The 22,037-nt window shown below is 43.2% G+C and overlaps 1 protein-coding gene across 1 annotated transcript in view; it reads right to left on the reverse strand.

The window, feature by feature from the left end:
- The window catches only part of LOC117775788 (contactin-associated protein-like 4), a 50,087-nt gene that overhangs the window by 23,376 nt on the left and 4,674 nt on the right, over positions 1-22,037 (reverse strand). The window contains exons 2-5 of the mRNA XM_034609225.1: positions 14,264-14,374; positions 8,099-8,292; positions 5,096-5,243; positions 2,268-2,471 (exon numbers count right to left, since the gene is read on the reverse strand). Of these exons, the coding sequence (XP_034465116.1) occupies positions 2,268-2,471; positions 5,096-5,243; positions 8,099-8,292; positions 14,264-14,374 (657 nt within the window). The remainder of the gene's footprint in view (positions 1-2,267; positions 2,472-5,095; positions 5,244-8,098; positions 8,293-14,263; positions 14,375-22,037) is intronic.

Raw genomic sequence — 22,037 nt, forward strand, 5'->3', positions numbered from 1 at the left:
TTTGGAGCTGGTTCCAGTCAGGTGGCAGACAGAGGAATTCCTTCAACATATTTATCAGGAAATTAGAAGAGATTAGATTGCAGAAAATGTTTGTTTACATGTATCTGATCACAATATGTGTAAATGCAATGTGGTGGTCAGCATTAGCGCAAGTATGTCGTCTCCAGGTGTCCCTCTAGTTTAGTTTTTTATTGTGGAATCAGTAGATAGATGTAAACTCTCACAGCCGCACACAGGACGCATGTTAACGGGTCTGTGCGTCCGCAGTGATTCAGCTGAGGGCTGTAAAAATTAAGCTCAGCTCGCTCTGCATGGCACAAGTGTGCAGCCGCCGGGATGAAGGCTAAGCTGTTTATTTACAACGCTGTCAGACGGAGCACTACCCAGAGACCTTCCTATAAATCACTGTGGATAGAGTAGAATAACAGGGTAAGTCAATACTGCAGCGCTGAACACAGCAGGGAGCCCGGCGTTCACCGTGACACCTGAGCCGAGCGACTGAATCCAGAATGAGTCATCGTCCACGTCCACACAGAATCTGTTTCCCACGCGGAACACGACTCCGACACGGGAAGTATTCAAGTATCTTTCATGAGGAACATTTCATTATGTAGGAGTGTTAAAAACAAGAAATCAGTTATTTCAGTATTACGCAAAACTCTGCATTTTCTATTGAGAAAAACACCAACAAATAAAAGACAAAAACCAGTGTTTTTCTCGGTTCTGATGCTCTGTCTCACAGTCCAATGACGATGATGAAGGCTCCTGCCGGAATTGAACCTTTAGCCTGAGAACTTTTAATACGACCACAAATCAATCGTCTCCATTTCACCGGCTTCTACACGGAACCCTGAGCTTCACGGGCAGCAGCTCCCCGGCTCCCTGTGGGATAAACGTGAGACCTTGTCCTCAGGCCACGAGTTCAGCTCGAGGAGAAACTCAGGAGATCACATTCGCTCTGCATGCGAGGAAGAGGAGACCTCAACACGAGTTCACAGCCCTGGTTCATGTGCACACAGATTCCTGCTCGGTGCAAAGATACTTTTTACGTCTTTAATCCTGAAATGAGCTCAAACAGAAAGTAACATGGACGTTAGCAAGGTAACGCTACACTTCAGGACTTCGCCTGATGAAGTTATATCTGGACTTATTGAGGGAAAAACCCTGAAGCTCTTTGCCGTCTGCCTTTCTAACACATTCATTATGTTTCCCCTCCAGAAGGAACAGGACTCGTGAACACTGATCCGAGCTGCGTCCATTTCACATGGAATAATCCAGCCCTGCACTCACATTGTGACGAGTGTGTGGCGACGACAACGTTTTAATGAGCCCGAGGATTCACTCCAGTGGTTTGAATGACTCCTGAAGAACAGCGTGGGACTGTTTGGTGCCTAATTCTGCTGAACCTGGTCAATGCAACAAAGAAACCAGTCATTAGTGTGGGTTGTTTGTTGTACGTTTGTTTTCAGGTGCACAACAGTATTACCTCTTTAGTGCCATAGAGCAAGGCACTGGAGTAATAAACTGCTAATGGGATTCTACACTGTGGTTTATTAATTATATGTAATAATATGTGCAGATGAAGTTAATTTTGTTCTTTTCTTCACATTACCAGTGAAATCCATGTTGGCCAATATGGGATTCTTTAATTTTCTTGCAGGCATGAATCGTTATTTTTCATTAAATTCAAGTTTCAATTTGTAAAACACACATTGTAGTTAATGAGGTTCTTTACAAAATCTAAAAACTTCATAGTAGTGAATGTCCTTTATTACTTGCTGACAATGTGATTTTTAGTTTTAGTTTTTACTCAATAGAAGTGTTGTGTTGTGCTGCAGAAAACCTCACACCTTCTGCATGTAGCACTGACTCTGTGTGGGATATTCTGATCTGGGATAAGCCTGAAGGCGACGCCCTATCAGGGTCCTGTTTCCAGACTTTGGAAAGTTCCCCTCAGCGTGAACTGAATGTGTAAAAGTGGTTTAACCCTTCAGCACCAACACAGGACAGACAGGAAGTAGATGGCACCGACATAAGAACAGAAACTAGTGGTCAGCGTTGTTTCCCTGTAAAATGCTGAGAGCAGTAAAACAGCCTCACAGCTTATTGAATGATGTTGTAAAGCAAACGACCACATAATGAAATGCACGTTATCACAAACACTAAACGTTTGGCTCGGTGACAAAATCTCCTCCATCTCCGAAGAGACTAAAACATTAAAGAGTCCGTCTGCAGAAACAGGCGTTTCGAGTATTTCAGACTTTCACCTTTCCGCAGGACGAGCAGCAGCTTTCCCTCCTCCAGCTCCAGCGTGAGGCTGCGCTCGCTCCGACCCGCCGCACGAAGCAGCGTCCCAGAATTCCTCAGGGTTTTGAACTTCAGAGAGATGCTCTCCCTGGTTGTCGGCCTCGGCCTGGGACTCAGCTTGTAGAGGAGGCTGCTGTGGCCGTCGAAGCTCACCACGTCAGAGTCTGGAAAACAACAAGTACACACTTCACTCACACACTCAAAACAATAAACTCCTATTAGGCACAGTCAAAATAATCCTTAACTATTTGTAGACTTTCTTATTTATGATATCAGGACCTCATATTGCTATGGACAAAGATGAATGGCTGCTTCAGTGACCTCAGGGCAGGTTATACTTTACAATATTTAAGATTGTTGTCACTTTGGTTTGATGCACAAAGGAAAGACACCTAAAAGTGAATATATGCAGATAAAACAAATCACAGACTGACAAATAAGATCATCTTAAATAGTTTTTGGGAAGACGATGAGGAAGGTGTGAGTTTTAATTGGTAGATGTAAGAAGACAAGTTAAAATCAAACCCACGATTCACAGTTTCTCACATTGTGCAGATACGTATGTCGCCTGCATCTGTGCTCAGAGTTTCTTTACCACCACAGAAATACGTCCAGCCCAGTTTAAACCACGTGAGGTTAATGTCACGCAGGTTGTTGAAAAGGTAATTCGCCAAAAAAAGTTTCGATTCTCCCGCGTCCTTGAAGATCTGCAAAGTTATTCTCTCTCACAATTTATGCTTCTTCTGGAAACACATCTATTTAAATCTCTTCTCTAATCCGTCTCCCCCCCAGAGGAGCTGTCAGAGAACTGAGATCCAACGCTCCCACTGATTTCATCATAAATCATTTCTCTGCACCTTCAACTTAACAAACAAATGAATTCTGAAAACATTCTGGATTCTTCTGCAAAAAAGAATAAAGTGAATAAAATGCAGGATTCTTCTTCCCGAGTTTGACTGATTTATAAACAAACTCCTTTTTCACTGAACCTTTATCTGCACCAGGAAACATGAACAACTCTTCTGATCATGAATTGTACATTTAATAAAGAATGAACAACTTTTTTAATGATCTAAAAACCTTTTTAACTTTACTAAAAAACAATGCAATCTACTGAACAGTACACCTCCATTATCTTCCTCTGTTATTCTGCTCATCAAGACTCATAAAACACCGTTTGATCAGATTTTTGTTCAGACACATGAACCACACACAGATGAAATTAGATGAGTCCTGAGCTAAACGCAGATGTTCTGTAGAGAAGCTGGCGTCTGAACACGAGACGTTAACTGCGTCTTTCTTGTCACTCCTAAGAAAATTACACTTTACTGTAATGGTGAGTGTGTCTGTGCCGACGCTACAAATCTTCCACCTACGCTGTCGCCGTTGAAGCATCAAATGAGAAATGTCATCCGGAGCGTTCGGTGCGTGTGCCGCCGCTGACAGTGACGCTGGGAAACCACGCAAACCCAACATTTTAATTATACAAAAGTCAAAGCTTTGGAAGTTTCTCTCTGCTTCTTCACCTTTCGGATGCAACGCCGAAGTGTTGCCGGCGTCCTCGGAGTCTAATTAAATCCCATTTTCTTTGAGCTGTTAAATCAAACCGAACCAACATAGACGCTCAGACATTTGTTCCCGAGCTCACTCTTTCAAACGATAATAGATTCTCTCACAACAGTTTCCTTTTATACACAAGATATTTTAAAATTTATTTTTTAAAATTTCACTTCATTTGCTCGACAACTCTGTGGAAACACTGTCTGGGGGCAAGGAACTGATTAACTTTTTTTTTACTTCTTAATTCATGTGATGAAACCGTCTCTGCCAAGCGGCGAGCTTTCTGTTTCGGTCATGGCCACAGCTGGTGCGTCCTCTCCTGCCTCCTGCCTCCTCATTCACGTCTCCTCTCCTCAGCCCTGATCTGCTGCCTCCATCTAACCTGCTCTCATCTCCTATTTGTTTGGATATAATGTGTTTCCATCAGGGCTGGAAAGAAAGTTGGACTCAGGTGGACACACTGCAAATTTCCCCGTTGTGGGACGAATAAAGGATTATCTTATCTTATCTTATCTTAAAATTACTGCATTGCATTTTAAAAGAGGGGAGGGATGAGCTAAATATTGTTATATGCTGAGAATAATGATATATATTAAAACATCTTAAAAGGCACCATCGGTATTTCATGTCATATATATATATATACACCTTTATCTATTATTTTGCCGCCTGTGCTTCAGCTGATAATTGTTAATTCATAAAGTAATATTAAGCTAAATAAATCAAACATTTTTATAGATTCAACAGAGTAATAAAGCAGCGGAAAGGTAAAGATGTATAAACAACATTAACTCCGCAGCAGCTGCAGCCACAAATCACAGACTAAATGCTACGTGGCTAAGTGAGGCAGCAGCTGTCCACGTTTCTCATCCTTAACAAGAAGCTATTAGTTAAGTGCACATGTCTGAAAGTCACTCTGTGAGTCTCAGGAAAAGTTGTGTGCACGTGCAACTAGTTATTTGATGCTAAAACGGGGGGGAAACGTCGTGATTGACAGCCGACCTGGGACCTCAATACCACAGCTGCACACCAGAATCACCTGTGATGGGATATTTCAGCCAATGTAGCAGGAGGAAGTGGAGAGGCCGTCTTTACACACAGTCTAGAGTTTGTCCTCACGTGTAAATTAACACAACCAGTCCACTCAGGTTCATATCATTAATTAAGAAACATGTGTAGAGTCATGTTTTCAGTTTATGCCTTTAAATGAGAGAACTGAAGAACTGACTGTAGGGACATCCGTACGTCTCCAGCCGGAGTCCGATCCGTCCGTTAGGGTTCCAGTCCAGAGGGACGAGGCGGACGTAGCGAGCGATGACCGGATGCTGGAGCTTGTGCTGAACCACACTGTCTGCGTTACTGTTTCCTGGAAAGGCCTGAGAAATAAAAACACACGAGCAGCAGGTTACCTGGAGAACACACCTGTCCATTGTGAGACATGTGAGACACCAACACAAAGAGGACAACACACACACGCCCTGTGGATCCTCACTGGAGTCGAGCTCGGTCCTAAACCAGAGAACATGTTCCTGCGTCTGTTCATCGGAGCTGAACTGAAATCCCCTCGGCGCCGGTGAGAAGTGATACGTCTGATTTTCCCCTTAATGAAGGAATATTGTGGAGATAGGTTCACGTTCCCGGTGAACGGTTTCTCAATCAGGTAGAAAATTAGATTTGTGAAGCACTAGGTTTAGTTTTATAGGTTTGAGACGTTCTGGTAAACACTCGGTCCACAGAGAATAACATTTATTAACCTCTGTGATCCAGGAACAATCTATCTGGAATTTTCTTATTTATTTTACCTTTAAGTTGGATTTGCTCTGAAGCCTGTTTATCAGATCTCTTTATAAATCACATACTTTCTGGTTTTCAGGTTGTTCTGCTTCTTTTCAACTTTTGTCTTTGCTCCTCAAACTGTATTCTACTGTTTCATCATTTAGTTTTAAATATATATTAAAATACATTCAACCTTATATTCAATTTGCAGGATTTCAGGACAGTTGAGGCCGATGCACATCAACAGTGACGCACAAAAAACGGCGAATAATTCAGAGGTGAATTTGACGTTTGACTATTCAGATTAACAGCGACGCAACATCGTCAATAAATTATATCAAAATTAATCGTGCCTCAGGAGGAGAACATTGGCATCGACATCAAACGACGATCATCTGGTCCTTGATAAAAAGAAACCAGATGAAATAAAAGGCTGATATTGAAGTTGGTGAGTTTCACTGGTTGGTTTTCGGAGCTTGAACGGATCCACGGCCGCTTCAGTGGATGAAGAACAGATGGAACCAACATCCCACTTCTCTCCTGAGGGTTTCCTTTGACGAAGGTCCCGTTGTGTCGCCTGTTGCTTGATCGTAATGAGTTTAAAAGTCAGAACATGAGCTCAGATAAGAGGACGTTGGTGCTGCTGCACAGAAGAGCGGCACTTCTCAAGCTCATCTGCATATTTGCCTGTGACACCTTCCTCTGAGCTGTAATTTGACTTATTTAAGTAAAACATCCTCATCTGAAGCGTAGAATTCTGTGTTACACTAATCTGACGCCTTTGAAACGCTGAGCCTGTCAGAGTAACTCCACATAGGACCTGAGTCGACGTATTAAATCCTTCAAAGAGAGAGCATCGTCGAGGAAGAGTCGAATCATATTTAATCATATTTTAATCATATTTTTTGTCAGACTTTCTAAAAGACCTGGACACACCAACATTTTTACAGCAAGATCGAGTAGTGAAGATAATCTTTGCTCGACATTAGCGGATGAAGAGCAAGCGGTCTTGAGTGATGACCTTTGAGGAGACGCAGGGGCAGAGAGTCCAAACAGAGGAAGCTGCCGTGGTTTATTAGCTCTGTTGCACCGATCGCTTTTATTGAGCCCCTCTGTCGGAGAATAAACGACCTCACGAAGGAGGAGCAGCGCTCTGCAGACAGTTATGAGACAGGAATCAATGATACAAATACATCTTACAACGGAGAGAGGGAAATTGAGATGTGGTGTGACGGCTGCATTAAGCAACAACGACTTCATCCGTCTATTTATTGGTTCTGGTACAATTGAAATTACTGATAACCCAAGAAAACGGCTGCTAAACCCTAAACTTGGGTTAATGCACAGAAATATGCAGCATCAAGTCTGAAGCTGCTGTTCTAAGGTTAAAAAGTTGCATAGTGTTGTTTTAAACTAGTTTTAAAAAAGCACAGACAAAGTCATCTCTCCTGAAATTATGAAAACTTATTTTTACTTGAAGTTGTTGTGGTCTTCCAGGCCTCATTGCTCAGATTAAGAAGCTGATTGAGAAAACCTATAAAACTAATTACTTGTTTTAAAACACTCTCACTAAAGGTCCATGAGAGTGAATCCCACGTGTGTCAGCTCAGACTTCACAGCTTCAGTTTCTAGCTGTCGTATTTGCATTTCAGGATGACACTCAGCAGAATGTGCTCCTTTGCTATAGGGAATCCTGTGATGTAGTTCCAATCCCTTTACCTCCATTAACACTTAGGCAGATATTCCCCGGTCGGAGGAGTGTACGCTCCCCCCCCCATCTGCCCATTCACATCCTTTGTAGCAGATGTGAGGAGAGGAGATGGAAACTGGGCGAAGGAGAGGAAGCATTACTCAGTAACTCTGGCCTGTGAGCTTGAAGGAAGGAGAGCGGTCTGGGAGGGATTGTGACTGATGGAGCCGCTCGGCAGTCAACTCCGTTCCCCCGAAAGCCGTAATAAACCAGGCTGACTAATATGTGGAGCTTCACAGGGACTTTTGAGACATGCTGCGGGTTCATCCCGATTTATGCTGAATGTGTGAAATCAACAAGCTTTTAAGCCGCAAGAAGCTGGTTCCTGTTCTGTGTCGGAGGAAGTGTCGGGCTGACATTAGATTAACCCTCACGGTGAGAGTCTTACCTCCCGGTTTGTCACAGCTTCACTGGAACAGGGAGAACTTTCTGTCTTCAGCAGTGAGTGCGAGGAAACGCTGGACTGACTCCAGCACGATGGGTGAGAGAGCCACCCAGGTAAAACAATAAAACATGTAAAAAGAATCGCATGAGTGAATGAGACGCTAGTTCCTTTAAATGTTCAATTCCAGCTCAAACTGTTCAGGTGATTTGTCTGCGATGAAAAGACAGTTTGAGGAATCGAGGCGCGACTTTGCTTCGACTTCCTTCAAATGAACATTATTGCTTAACAGTGGCTTCAACATAAACTCAGTATGAACTCACCCATATATTGTCCTCCTGTCGATACTGCTTCCAGTTGTGTCCCGTGTCACTGAACATCAGCAGGTAGGCTGTCAGCCAATCGGAGCTTCCATAGCGACCTTGCGTGGCAACGGCGGTGATTTCTGTGCGTCCCCCGAGGTCGACCTCCAACCACTGATACCGGTCGGAACTCAGAGGAGACCAACCTCCAGCGCCTGGAAGAGAGAAACACACGTATGAACTGTAGGAAGAATTAAGTCTTCAGTTTTCTTAATAAAGGAGGAAATAGAATAAGTTCAAACATCTCACCAAACTCTGAACTCTATGAAAAGCCACCACTGCATGAGCAGGGACAAAAAGAGCTTTGAGACAAATCCACACAGAGTTTTTCGTTTGTCTCTTACAAGAAGACAAATCTCACTATCTGACGTCTTTCATCAGACACAGAACCTCTACATGGTTCCTCGGCCCCCGAGCGAGGAGGCTTCATCAACGTCTTCCTCTGATGTTTAATTCGCAGCAGTCAAAAGGGTTTAATCTGTAGCTCAGGGACCGTTCTGCACATAATACTGAGCCGAGCCGAGCCGAGCCGAGCCGCAGCTGCGGCCGAGGAGTCGCTGGTGGACACCGCGAGCCTTATGCAATATTAAAAGTAGCCGGTTCATTGCAGACCTTCATATAATCTGAGTAGCAGGGCAGAGGACCATAAAATGAAGACTCTTTAAATAATTAAAACACCACAAGGTGTGTGTATTTGTGTGCTTGTGAAAGTGCTGAGTCAGACCAAAGGGACATTTTGCTGCCAGAACGTCGGCTTATACGCATGCGTGTGCACTTCTATGCTTCATGTGCTTTCCCTGGACCCTGAGACCAGTGGTTTGACTCTTATTTTACCTTCTTTTCCTGTAAAGTGAATTAAATCCTTTCATTTCCCACAACGTAGAGTAAAGGTGTAGAGTGTAGCACGATGGAGGATGTGCATGAGCACGAGGGCCGCACGACTCACATGTCTTGGTTTGATGGAAACCTGACGAAGGCGATAACCTTGTTTGGACGTATCAAACATAGAATTTGAGAAGAAGAAGAAGAAGAAGAAGAAGAAGAAGAAGAAGAAGAGAGCACGTTCGTTAAACCTCGAGGAAACAAGTGAACTTTGGTTTGTTTACAAGACAACTCAATGGGGCATCCGTCCTCCTCCATGTCAGCATACGGAACTGGGGCCATGCTAAAGAGTTGGTTTTCATTTGTCATTTGATGCTATGAAAACAGGGGGAAATGTCCTGAATGGTCGAGAGTCTGAACCAGTGGGACCTTGGTTCTGAGGCTCCACCCCAATGGGAGATTGTAGAAACATGTCGTCCGTCTTTATTTACAGTCCATGGTTTGAATGATGATCTCCAACCATTTCCCCCATGGTGCACCTCTTCACCACCACCACCACCGTCTCCTCCTGGACGCGTATCAGTGCCGCTGTTATCTTGAGTCCTGGGCACTGGGAGAAACAAGCTGGGAACACGCCTGCTGCAGAAGGATGTAATTGGTCATCACACAGATAGGAGTATCGTTATGATAGCAATGAGTTATAACAGCCCATAATTCACACTGATAACACAGCAGCTGAGATGTGTGTTTAATTTTAGACGATTGCTCACTTCTGACTCCGAGGACATATCTAATTAATAAGTACAACCACAGACTGTAATCAGTGTCACCATTTTGTCGCAGCAATTTCTTTTTTTGCTGACAACCAGAGATTAGAAATTCAAAATATACGTCTCCCTTTTTAAAAAAAAACGAACTTTTAAATCCGGGCTCGCTGCCAGTTTGAGTCACTCGGTATCAGCGGAGGCTGAGAAACGACCCTCAGGAAAAAAGAAAAAAGTTATATGAAAATCACTTTGGTGGTTTTTTGCCTCAGTTTCTTCTCAACAGGAGCGAGAAGTTTCAACGTTTCCACCGAGAAGAACAACGCAGAAAATCACTCTTGTTACTACAGCACATGTAGAGATGAGCTTTCTGAACCCAATCTCACCCAAATCTGCCCCCCCCCCGCAGGAAAATGTGATGCAATGTCTTCTGCACATTTTCAGAAGTTAGAAGCAGGTAAATCGAGAGGTCTCTGATATCAACTGGAGACGCAGCTCTAAGCCTGTAAACACACGAGGTGGCCACGAGCAGCAGGTCACTAACAAAGTGTCCGTCAGGAACACGCCGCTATTCTGACCGGAAGGAAGACGAGAGACAGACGGACACGTTCTGTCGGCATCACCACGTTAAAACGGACAAATTGATATAGATATTCCCCCGCGCGCTGCATTTAAAACTCCATTATAGAACAGAAACATGTTCATTAAGCACCAGGAGAATATGACGCTGTGTAGGGATTTCATTCATCAAGGAAATTGCCAACAGGCGGGAAATGTGCACAAGAGTGAGTGTGACAGTATCTGCACTTAATTACTGCTTTGGCTTTGCGGTCGATGGTTTATTTCTGCTTGATAAGCGTTTTATAGTGGGGAGCAGTTTTTATTTATTCACGGCTCGACTTTCAGCGGCCTCCTCCATTCAGATAATTAACAGCGTTTGTTTGTCAGTTTAATTAATGTATTATAATATAATGATTAATGTAGAAACTGCTGTACAGATTAAAAAAGGTTGTGATACGGGTCAGGGAGGAATCTATAACATTTTGGTGCCAATCTGGATCAGGGGGCGAAGCCAGGATCATACTTTCTCACTTTCCTAAACATTGTGAGAGGTTTTTCAACATTTTCATTGATTTACCGGAGAATAATTAAAGGATCTTGATAAAAAATATCTTTGAGTGTGCAGATCCAGATCAAAAATCCAGATCTAGTGAATCTAAATGTGGTTTCATGAGGTGTAACTATAAGTATTTGCTCCACTGAGCGCCATCGCTGTTAAAAGCACATAAATTGTTTAAACGCAGCTTTGACAGAGGAAGAGAAACATGCATCTTGTGTTTGATAAGCTCTTAATGAGTAATGCATTTTTAATGGAGTACGTCCCCGACCTCCACTCTATGAATTTGCATTCTTCACAAAGCTCCTGTACATTGACGCACAGGCTAATGGAGCACGGGCTGAAGACTTTACTGCAGAGTGCGCGTGTGGAGGAAGAAATAACCTCTCGATGCGTCTCTCAAACACAGCGGCGTGTTGTGCTGCGCCCGTCTCTGCTCATTTTGTTTGCAAATTAACTCTGAATGAAGAGGCTCCTCTGAGAACGAGCGCAGAGGATGAGGAGCATTAGCAGCAGCTGGAAGAGGCATAAATGAGCGGGGGTTTGATTTCTACAAAGAACAGCTGGGACTCAGTAATTAAAGCAGTTTCTTTCCATCAATGAAGCGTTTCGTTATATTGTGGTTTCCTCCTGAACTGTGTGTGTGTGTGTGTGTGTGTGTGTGTGTGTGTGTGTGTGTGTGTGCGGTTGCTTTTCAAATTGGATTTATTGAGCAGTCTACTTCAAATCTAATTCAGTTCCAATCTCAGGCAGAGGATTAATAAGGCAGTTGTAACCTGTGAGGGTTTTATTGTTAACAAGGAATTATTGACAAGGCTCCTGATGAGTTCAAGACCTGAAGCTTCACGGATATGAAGCAGAGTCAGGTTGTGTTTCAGGGAGCATTCACGTTTCATCTCAGAGGGGGGGGGGACACTCTGCATGCAAATCAGCTGCATGTTTGTATACATATTAATAGTAATGAACTTTATTTATACAGCACTTTTCATATGAAACGCAGCTCGAAGTGCGTCACAACAATGAATTTCTATAAAAGATAAACCCAGTAAGTTACATGTGAGCTAAATGAATGAATAGTTTTCTGGCAGAGGAATAATTTGTTTTAATTTACAATCACCTTTTCTTTGTTTGTGAGCCAGAACAACATCAGAATCACATCTTGTTTCATCTCTTTATCTCATTTCTCTGCTTTAGCTGTACAAGAGAAACTTTTTATCATTCACATGCATCTGATCTTTCTTCAGAAGCCTCTGATTCCTCTTTTACGCCGATCAAACTGCGATCGGTAAACACACGCGGGGAGCTGACTGCAGTGAGGGAGCACAGCGGGTGAGCCTGCTCACAGCTTTCGCCATCAAACGCACCGAGGAAACATCAACTTGTGGGCTGCGCTTCCCGCCGCCTCCCAGGTGGAGAGAATCACTCACATCCTCAGTTCTGTCGCAGACAAGGACGCCGCAGTGCTTCTCTGCCTCAGGTGGGATGTCGTCTCCTCACACCACAACTCTTTTCTCACACCGTCACTGTACCAGCACACAAGTTTATATACTTTCTAAACTTACTTGTGACTTATTTTTGTGATTATTTAGCTAAATGGGTAATTTGTTCCCAGCACATCAACCCCTTCGCGTCAGTGCCAATCAGCAAAAGTTCTGGAATCTCGTTGTCTGTCCGAGTTGACGTCTTCTTTGACGTCTTTGTGTCGTCGTTTTTAATCCTGAGCGTTTTAGACATTTAGACTCTCACGTTCAGCCCCTCCTGATGATTCCAGGAGATTATCTGCAGTTCAGTGCATGTTTAAAAGCAGCTAACTCACTTAAACCCAAAGCAAAACGAAAACAAAAGGTTCTCTCCTCTTGCTTTGTTTGCTAATTTAATCATTTCCCCTATGAGACGTGTACGAGTTGGTCTGAATCAAACCGCCATTCGTGTTTGAGGTTGTGTGCCATGTGTCCTGCATGGAAGCGAATCACGGGTCCATCGGACCAGAAGCAGCATCCTTTCTCTGCACAACCGGTGAAAACATCCGAGATATGAGAACAAAAAAGCAGCCACAAGAACAGAGGACATGAACGCTGCGATTATTTATTGATGAGAAGCTGCTAAATTTTATATGTGGATACTGGGGAGTAGTGCTGAGGGAGACAGGGAGGAGCTGAGAGATCACACCGAGGCTCCGCTGACATGTAACAGGCCGGAGGGATTGTTTCTTACCAGCAGAAACACCCAGCTGCTTGATGATCCGTCAAACACTATGATGTCGCGCTAATCCTTTTGCTTTCCTTGCCTTTATCTATTTTCTGACAGCGACAGTGGAAAGAAACAGGGAAAGCGGGGGGGAGATGACATGAAGCAACGGGCGCAGGCTGGATTCAAACCTGCGCAGTTTTAGGAAAGAAGAATGGCAACAACACAAACCTCCAACAAGGCCGAACAGTCGCCTTAGTTTTAAACCACCTGCACAAACAGTCATAGATACCAGTTCCCTAATGTGCCAGATTCTTTTCATTAAGATCCATGAATTATTACCTGGGAAATAGGTGAAAAATTTAAACAAAAATCAATAAAACGCTTCAATAAAGAAAGTCAACTAAAGCTCCTGGATCGAACCCAGGATTTAATGGCTCCTTCCTTGGCGTCCGTTGAGTAGTTTTAGCGTAATTCTGCTAACAACCAAACAAACAAACAAACCAATAAGCCACTGGTCAGGGTTGAAAACATCCAGTTGAGCTACTGGTGCATCGCAATCTCATTTTTTAATTTCCAATTTCCCAAAAATGCTAAACCTGACTGTCAGTATGAACTCTTCAAACAAAGTATTGCACTTCAGCATCCTGAGGTTCACAGGAGACACATGTGCAGAACTCTACACTCCATAGTGAAGCATCTGCGGTGCCCTGGTTGGTTTGTGAAGCTCAGATTGTGTGAACATGAACTTCTATATCTATAAATATGGAGAGTACAGCTGGTAAAGGTCGTCTCCAAGTAAAGCAAAAGAATAATATCCACCTGACTTTAAAAAAATGATTCCAAAAACAAACACACAGAAACTCATCCCTATAGCAACCTGTTGGCAAGTAGCCTCCTTATTCCTGTCAACTGTTCCCTGTCATTTCACCGTGTTCATATAAAAAGCATCGTGCGTTTAATTGCTCTTCGCAGCAGTAAGAAGTTCAACACTGTCCAGAGCTGTTGGCAATATATTCCACCAATGTATTTATAAATTTAATGAGCAAAATGACGTTGTGTGAAATGTGTTGCCTTTATAATATCAACACAATTTGCCATTGCCAGCTGAAAAGCAGACTAATCACATGTCCTGGTAGAACAGTTGAGGCAGAGCCCCCCCTGCTGTGATACATGTATAAGCTGGTTTGTGTTGAGCATCATTAATGAGAGTGTGTGACGGTCGTTGACACTCACCCTCTCTCCGGTTCAGCTTCGCGAAGCCTGGTCCGTGGCTGGCAGACAGAAGCGAGGAGCTCCTGAAGGACGATGGGAGCAGATTGGACACCAGCGAACTGTGACACACATCTGTCAATCACAGACAAACAGATGTTGGTTGTTGTTGTTGTTGTTCAGTTGTCTCACAATCACAATGCTCTCTTCGATTTCAATGTTAAAATCATCAATATCTAAGGCAAACTGCACATTTCCTTTGCTTTTGTAAATGTATTATGAAAACATTTGAACTTTGCATTGGTGCGTGTGGTTTGTTGAAAAGAGGAAGACGAGGTTTGGCTCGTGTTTCTCTCAGAGCCTCGTGTACTCCAGAGATAAGACACTCTGTGAAATGAAATTAATATCTTTGCTTTGTTTGGTTGAGATTTCATCAGACGTGGACCCCGAGTGCTTTGATATTGGATTTCTAAACATTAAAGGAACTTACACAGAGAATTTTTCATGGGAATTTGATCTGACTGTTCATTGTCGTCTCTACAAAAATCTTGAATACTATCAATGTATAAATAATCATAGATGGACTAAGAAATATGTGTCGCTTCTTTTAAAGTTTACATAGCAGGGTCAGCCTTAAATAGTCAATTTCAGGCTATAAAAAGGAAAACATGAATTATTATTAAAGATTACGTAAAGAAGAAGTGAAGATTATGTTAAATATTAGATTAAGTTAGTTTAGTAATTTTCTAATCTGGTTTTAAATAAATTTGATGCTTTGAAAACAGGGGTGATTGACAGCTAAGTCTGCGATTGGCAGAGCGTCAGCATCACTACTACACAGCGTCACATGACATCACCAGTGCAAGATGGCGGCGCCTGAATCCTGAATATTTTCCTATTCAACATTCTGCAGAAGCCTTTCAGAGGCACACACAGGACTCAGTGTTACGGCTGCTTATGGGATGTCAGCCCATTCGCCTTCGGCCCAAACAGAGATATTCTCTTTCCCACCCGCTCTCACATTCAAAGCTCTGCAGGTTTTCTCAGTGCACATCCATGCAACATCATCCATCCAGCACAGCAAGCTTCTCTTGTGCACTCTCATTCGTCTGTCACTCAATCAACAGGAGCCACTTGATTATGTCGCTGAAATTGTGGCGTCTCCGCGGAATTCACGATGGAATGAAGCGGAGGCTGAGCACGATGTGGACGCCGAGGTCTGTTTGTGCCCTCGAACATGAACCTTCATCCTCAAACAGCAAACCTCACTTTACATTTTATAACAAGAAGAACCAAAACCTCACGTTGTATATTTGTTCTGCTAATGTGACGGGCGGTTTCATGTGTGTGTATGTTATGAATTATTCCCTTTTCCCTGCTGGATTCAGCCATGAAAGTTTAAATATATACGGATAAAAGAGAAGGAGAGCGAGGGAGCAGCATAAATAGTGCATGTGCTGTACATTTACATTCTTGGTATTTGGACGACGTCCAGAGTCGCCTCAGAGGAAAAGACCAGAGCACTTCCAGGAGCTGCATGAAGAAATGAAAGCAAATAATAAAAATAATAATACCACGATCTGTAATTAAGATCATGAAAGCAGCGGAAGCGCCGCCATGGGTGGAAAAACAATAATTAAGCCGTGAATGTTGCCTCCCCCCTCCTCGAGGTCTCTGCACTCTCAGGAGAATATGAGCAGCACACATCTCGCACTGAAGTTCACTTCCTCACATTGTTGTAAAGCACATGGACAAAGTAACTCGCTTAGCCTGAGATGTCGGTGCTAATTACCACCGCCGAGGAGATTCTGTTTTCATTACGGCCGCTTGGTCGGTCTCTCAGCACGATTACAAATACTCCACCGGTTTCTAGAGTTGGGGTATGACCCAAGGGATGGATCCAGGATTTGTTGTTTTCCACTTTCGTTAACTTTCCAAATGCCCTTTACGTAATTGATTCGGAGAAAAACAGAAAGACAACTGATGCTTTGATTGATGGTTTTTGGAGACATCGGTCGTCTGACATTAACGTGTCGCTCATTTGACGTGGTGTCGTTTATTAAACCTCATTGCATCAGACTGGTCTGTGCTTTGGGCTGTGACCTGTCTCCCTCCCTCCCAGCGAGCCTCCCTCTCCGGAGAAAGAAGCAGTCGTCTGTCTCAGGTTCAGGAAATGGAAGCTGGAAAACAATGTTTTCAACCCATCACCTGTCAGTCATCAACGTACCTGACATTTATGTTTTTTCTGACTCTAGTCTGGAACTTCGGAAACTTGTCTAGTCAGAAATTGGCAGCTCGATGTACAGTTTGTGCAAAATGTACAGTATGTATATGTTCACAAGGGATTCAGTGTATATTTAGTTTTTATGTTGGTTTCAAGTAATTTGAAATGACAGTTGCAACATTTTATTTTACAAAAGCTAAGAACTATTCACCTGTCAAGTCAAAGAATGAGAAATATGAAGTATTTCATGCATCTAGGAGGTAATTCATTCATTTTAAAATATCACATGAAAATAGATTTTTCATGATCAGGATTATCTCTAAATTAAAGCTTTAGGAATATTAATATACATAATGAAGTTCCAAATCTCACCAGATTCAACACTGCACTTCCTTGGGCCCTTCACTATACTGATAAGACGAATGGTTCTCCAGATAAACGAGCCACATACAGACGATAAACCTGAAGTTATGGCTGCTTGTGAAAGATGAACAGTGGGGACATCATATTTTGACACAAATGAATAAAAGTACACATAGAATAAATGAATCAAAATGGATATAATCTGAAATGCATATGGGAAGATCACAGACTAAACACTGGATCACAGAGAAACAGAAACAAAGACAGAGACAAGCTCAAGGTCCTGATCACGTCCCTGTGAGGTGCACAGATTATAAATCCACAGAGCTCTGTGGTGTCCTCTCCTGGTCGGAGGCCCTGACCCGGTGGACGCTGGAGAATCTTAACTTCCTAAGTGTCCACGCACCGTGTAGGAAGTCACCAGGGGGAAGTAGAGACTCCACGGAGCTGCTCTCGTGTTCACTGATGCACGTCCCACTGAGAGCGAACTCACCACCTCACCCATGTTTAATGTAGGACAAGGGCATTGAAACATCAGCAGCAGCTCGGAGAGAGCACAAGCTGTGAGACGTTTCTGTTTCCGACTCCTCCACTAGATTATGGATTCACGTTTAAGTATCGGGCAGGAGGTCAAGAGTGCTCCATTCCCCACAACTGTTTTCACAACTATTTGACCCTTTAGAAACGCCTCGTCAAGCTGTTTACTGCCATCAACACTGAACCGTTTGTTTTATTATAGAAATAGCCAGAATACAGGAGAGAGTAGTGAGTAGTGGGAAAACTCAGCTAATTGACCCTTTTCACCGCAGCCATCTTCACCTGAAACAGGTAAACACGTCTCTGTCCTGTCTTGACCTGCGTACGCGCCCGTTGAGCGTCTGTGGATCGACGTGTCAGGGAGCGAGAACCACAGACAGAACACATCTGACACTCAAGCCCTTATGGAGGAGTGGAACAAGCTTCCAGGTCAGTGTTGACACGGCTGTGAACTCTGTGAGACTTCAGCTGCTTCCCGTCAACTCTATATACAAACCACGTGTTTATCATCGTACAGAAAACAATTAGGAATCATATGTCTATACCGTTAGTTATCAAACACTAAAATTTGAAACGCTGCTTGTGTATTTCTGCTCAGATCGCTCAGCTCTGTTCCACATTCTGCTCTGTCACGATGTGCCAGGTCCAACTTTCATCCCTTTCTGCACAGGCAGAAGAGTGAAGCCCCCGTGGCTGCAGAGCTGGAAAGGTTAGAGGATCTGGCTCATGAAGAGAAAGTCACAGACTTTTTTTTAATCACCGACCTGGCAGGAGAAACACAATTAACACTGTGCCCTTGAATGTGACATTTTCCATGTTGGAATAAACAGAACAAAATGAGTGAGAATGAGTTGGTGCTTTAGTGGAAGAACTTTCTGGACATTCATAAATATTCATCATCTGAAAGACATTTAAATCATTCAAACGTCGAGTCCGCTGCATTATTTGTTAGGACGTCTTCAAAACAGCTGGTTGCTGCTGGTTAATGACCAAACATATGATGATTCGTCGCAGCAGTGGACTCGAACAAAGACGTGAAAAAGGCTCCGGGCTCTTTCATTCACTCGAATCAAACAGTGTCCAGCAAGAACAAGGAAAATCATATTTCAAAACTGAGTTTAACAACAGGTGGCAAATGATTTCATGCTCACACTGCAGCAGCAGCAGCAGCAGAAGAAGAAATCAACAACACGGAGACGACTGCACCTCTGTTCTCGTGCTGCTTCCATCCTGACGCCATCTGGTCTTTGTACAAACCAGGTTTTTGTTCACTTATTCACCATTCGCTGTTACTACAGTGACTGAATTATACATAAACATCAGTGTGTGTGTGTGTGTGTGTGTGTGTGTGTGTGTGTGTGTGTGTAGGTCAGTGACATGTGAGCGTTTCAGCTGCAGTCACACTTCAGGATGACTTCGCTTCACAGGAAACCTTAACACACAATCGCCTGTTGAGAAGTTCCTGCGCAGACGAGCAGCTTCTCCCTCTGCTTTCTTATTCTATTGATTTACCAAACAGTTATTCTAATAGATCAGCGTGAAGCTACTGATCAGCACTTCCAGCGCTGGCAGACTTTCAGTATCCCACACAAACACGTTTCAGAAGTGGCCTGCTGACAAAGAGCAAACTGAACCTGCTCTTTCTTTATCAAGGACAGACGATTAGAGCTTAACCTGCTGATTTCTTTAAAGTACAGGTCTTTCTCAAAGTCCAGTGTTCCCTACAACCTGGGAGCACGTTCTCCACTAGAATGGTTCCCAGTAGAGTGGATGCCTCCGCCAGGGAAACTAGATCCGGACTTTTATTTGGATCTGCACCAAATGATTCACATTCAGAAATATCAGTCCCCTTAAAAGATCCATGAATTATTCCCCGAGGAATCAACTAAAATGTGGAAATCTTGCAATTGTTAAAGACAGTGAAAGTGAATGGGATCTTCCTTCTGTCATGCACCCCCCCCCCCCCCCCTGCAAAATGGAAATCGGTTGAGTAGTTTTTGTTTAATCCTGCCGATGAAAACACAAACATTTAAATTTGCTTCCATGTTGTGAAACGAGAGCAACTCATGTGACGATGTTCATTAGAAATCACGACACTGCTCCAAACCTGATATCTTTACCACCGTGTCAGCTGTTGTGTTAGATTCTGGTCGTGGTTTGCGTTGCAGTTTGTTTTATGCTCAGCTCAACACTTTGATAAATATGCAAAGCTCTGCTGATGCATATTTCACAACATTAGCTTCTGTTGAGCAACAAGAAATTCACACAGATGTGACGACGATGACGCAGACGTTTCACTTCAAATAGTCATGAAGGACGGTTCAGTCCGTGCGAGACGTTTCATAACACAACTCAAAGTTTTATTCATATTTAACTTGAACTTCAACTGCACCCCCTCGACCACAAAGATCTGTGTGTCATCACTGTTGTCATGGGGATTCTTATATTCATCATATGAAGAATTATTTAGTATTTTTCTTAATATTGCAGGATGCAAGGGGAGTTTTGATTCTAAATTATCTCAGTGGATGGATTTGTAGCTCTGACAGATTTTTTTTATATTGTAATGTTTGCACTCAGTGTGAACGAAACAGGAAAAAATGAAGCCAAAATATCTCGGATACGGGGGCGGCCATCTTGTGCTGTGGACGTCATTTGAAACCAGAGTCTGTTTTCCTATCGCGAGTCAGTCTCCGCTGTCAATCACGAACTTATCAGAAACATTTGAACCCCTAACCCTAACCCAACACTTGAACAAACATCAGTGTGATAAGAACGACCTATTTGCTATACCAGCCCGCTAACATGGAGGAGGCAGGGTTTATTACCCATACTGCAGCCAGCCAGCAGGGGGCGATCAGGTATCTACAGTAGGTCATTTCCCCCCTAAAATCGAGTTTTAACGAATTTGACTTGACGTGCATTCACGCACACAATCAGACGAAGTTGAACACCGGACCTTCATTGCTTCTTCTCGTCTCTGCCGCCGCCTCCACTGAGCCCAAAACACTTCCTTGCACCGGCTCTCAGATGCTTTGCTGTCATTGGTCGCATTGACTTCTTCGCGTCCTCCATCTTTCACGCAAAACAACATAACATTACTGACTTACGTTACTGGTAGCTGATAGTGAGCGCCCTCTGCTGGATGAAGAGTCAAACTACGGTCCGATGCACTTCTAGCTGTAAGCCTTCATCTGCAGTTTTTACACCAATATTATTAGTATATTCACGATGTGGGGCGACGTGAGGTTTCTCAACTGTGACCCGTGGATTTGTCTGAATCCCCGACAGCTTCACGGCCGCTGGTCCATAACTGACCCGGATTTATGTTCCAGAAAAACCAGGTCCAGTGGGAGAAGGTTTCAGGAACACGAGAGGAAATGCAGGTTTTCTCTTCCACCTCATTACCTGAGTCATTACGCTGCTCGTCAGACACCGTGTCTCTGTTGCATCTTAAAGTTTTGCCATCGACTTTATCTTCCTCCTGCGTTTGTTCAATGCCGGCTACGGTCTTTAATACCAATCACTCTTCTCACCGGTTGCATTTACCTACGAGACGTCGCATCGGATCTAATTATCCCTGGTGGCGGTTTATGGTGAGAGAAGGAGCAGCTGGTGGTTTTACAGTTTAAAGAAATGCAGAGACAGCTCCAGTTTGTAGAGGTCTTGTTGAGTTATGCTCCTCCAGACGCCTCAGAAGTCCCACAACTGCAGAATATCATATAATATATAATAGAGTCGCCTGCTGGATTGTGAAAAGCACCATCCGGGCTCTGTTCTTCTAAACGTTGAGATTTATCGACTTCAGCTGCATTGAGTGAACGTGTTACACCCGAGACAGAGGCAATAAATAACAAGTCATTTAAATGTGGTGTTGAAAAGAATAAACACTGAGCACAGAAGGAACATGTTCATTAATCAGAAGAGAAAACACACAGATAGAAGTCAGTCAGGGACTAATCTGAGAGCCAATCAGCAATTGATCTTCATCCTCATCATCATCATCACGACCTTCCTTCTCTTGTTCATATCTTCATCACGTTTATCATTAACATCTTCATCTGAGACAAACTTCTTTATCATCTCTTTTTCTTTATAATTTAGTTTTATTTTTGTCACCGTCTTCTTCTTCACCATCATCTTACTCATCATCATCACCGCCTTCTTTCTCTTGCTCATATCTTCATCTCATTCTTCGTCACCAACTTCAAGTCTGCTCATCTTTTTAATCGACATCTTCTTCTTCATCCTCATTATTTTCAGTGGGAGAGTTGTTGCTCTTCATCATCACTGACATCTTCATATGAGTGTACTCTGTCTTTGTCATCATCTTCACCTTCATCTTCCTAATCATCATCATCATATTCATCCTGTTGTCCTTCATCATCTCCTCAGTCTACTTCTTACTCTTCATCATCATCATTCTCTCATCTTCTTTTCATTATCCTCTTCATAATCATAATCATTAACATCATCATATTCTTTTTCAATCTTCTCCCGCATCGTTATCGTAATCTTCTTCACCATTAACACCATTAACACCATCATCTCCTTCATCTGTCCTCTGGCTCGAATCCATTAGGAGGAGCATGAATTTAAAGTAATAACAATTTCGTCCTTTCAGTCTCACTTTGAAGCCGGTGGTTTCTCCTCCCTCCTCCTTCAGGCAGTGGG

This window comes from Hippoglossus hippoglossus, chromosome 15 (assembly GCF_009819705.1).
Source record: "Hippoglossus hippoglossus isolate fHipHip1 chromosome 15, fHipHip1.pri, whole genome shotgun sequence".
NCBI classification, from domain to species: domain Eukaryota; kingdom Metazoa; phylum Chordata; class Actinopteri; order Pleuronectiformes; family Pleuronectidae; genus Hippoglossus; species Hippoglossus hippoglossus.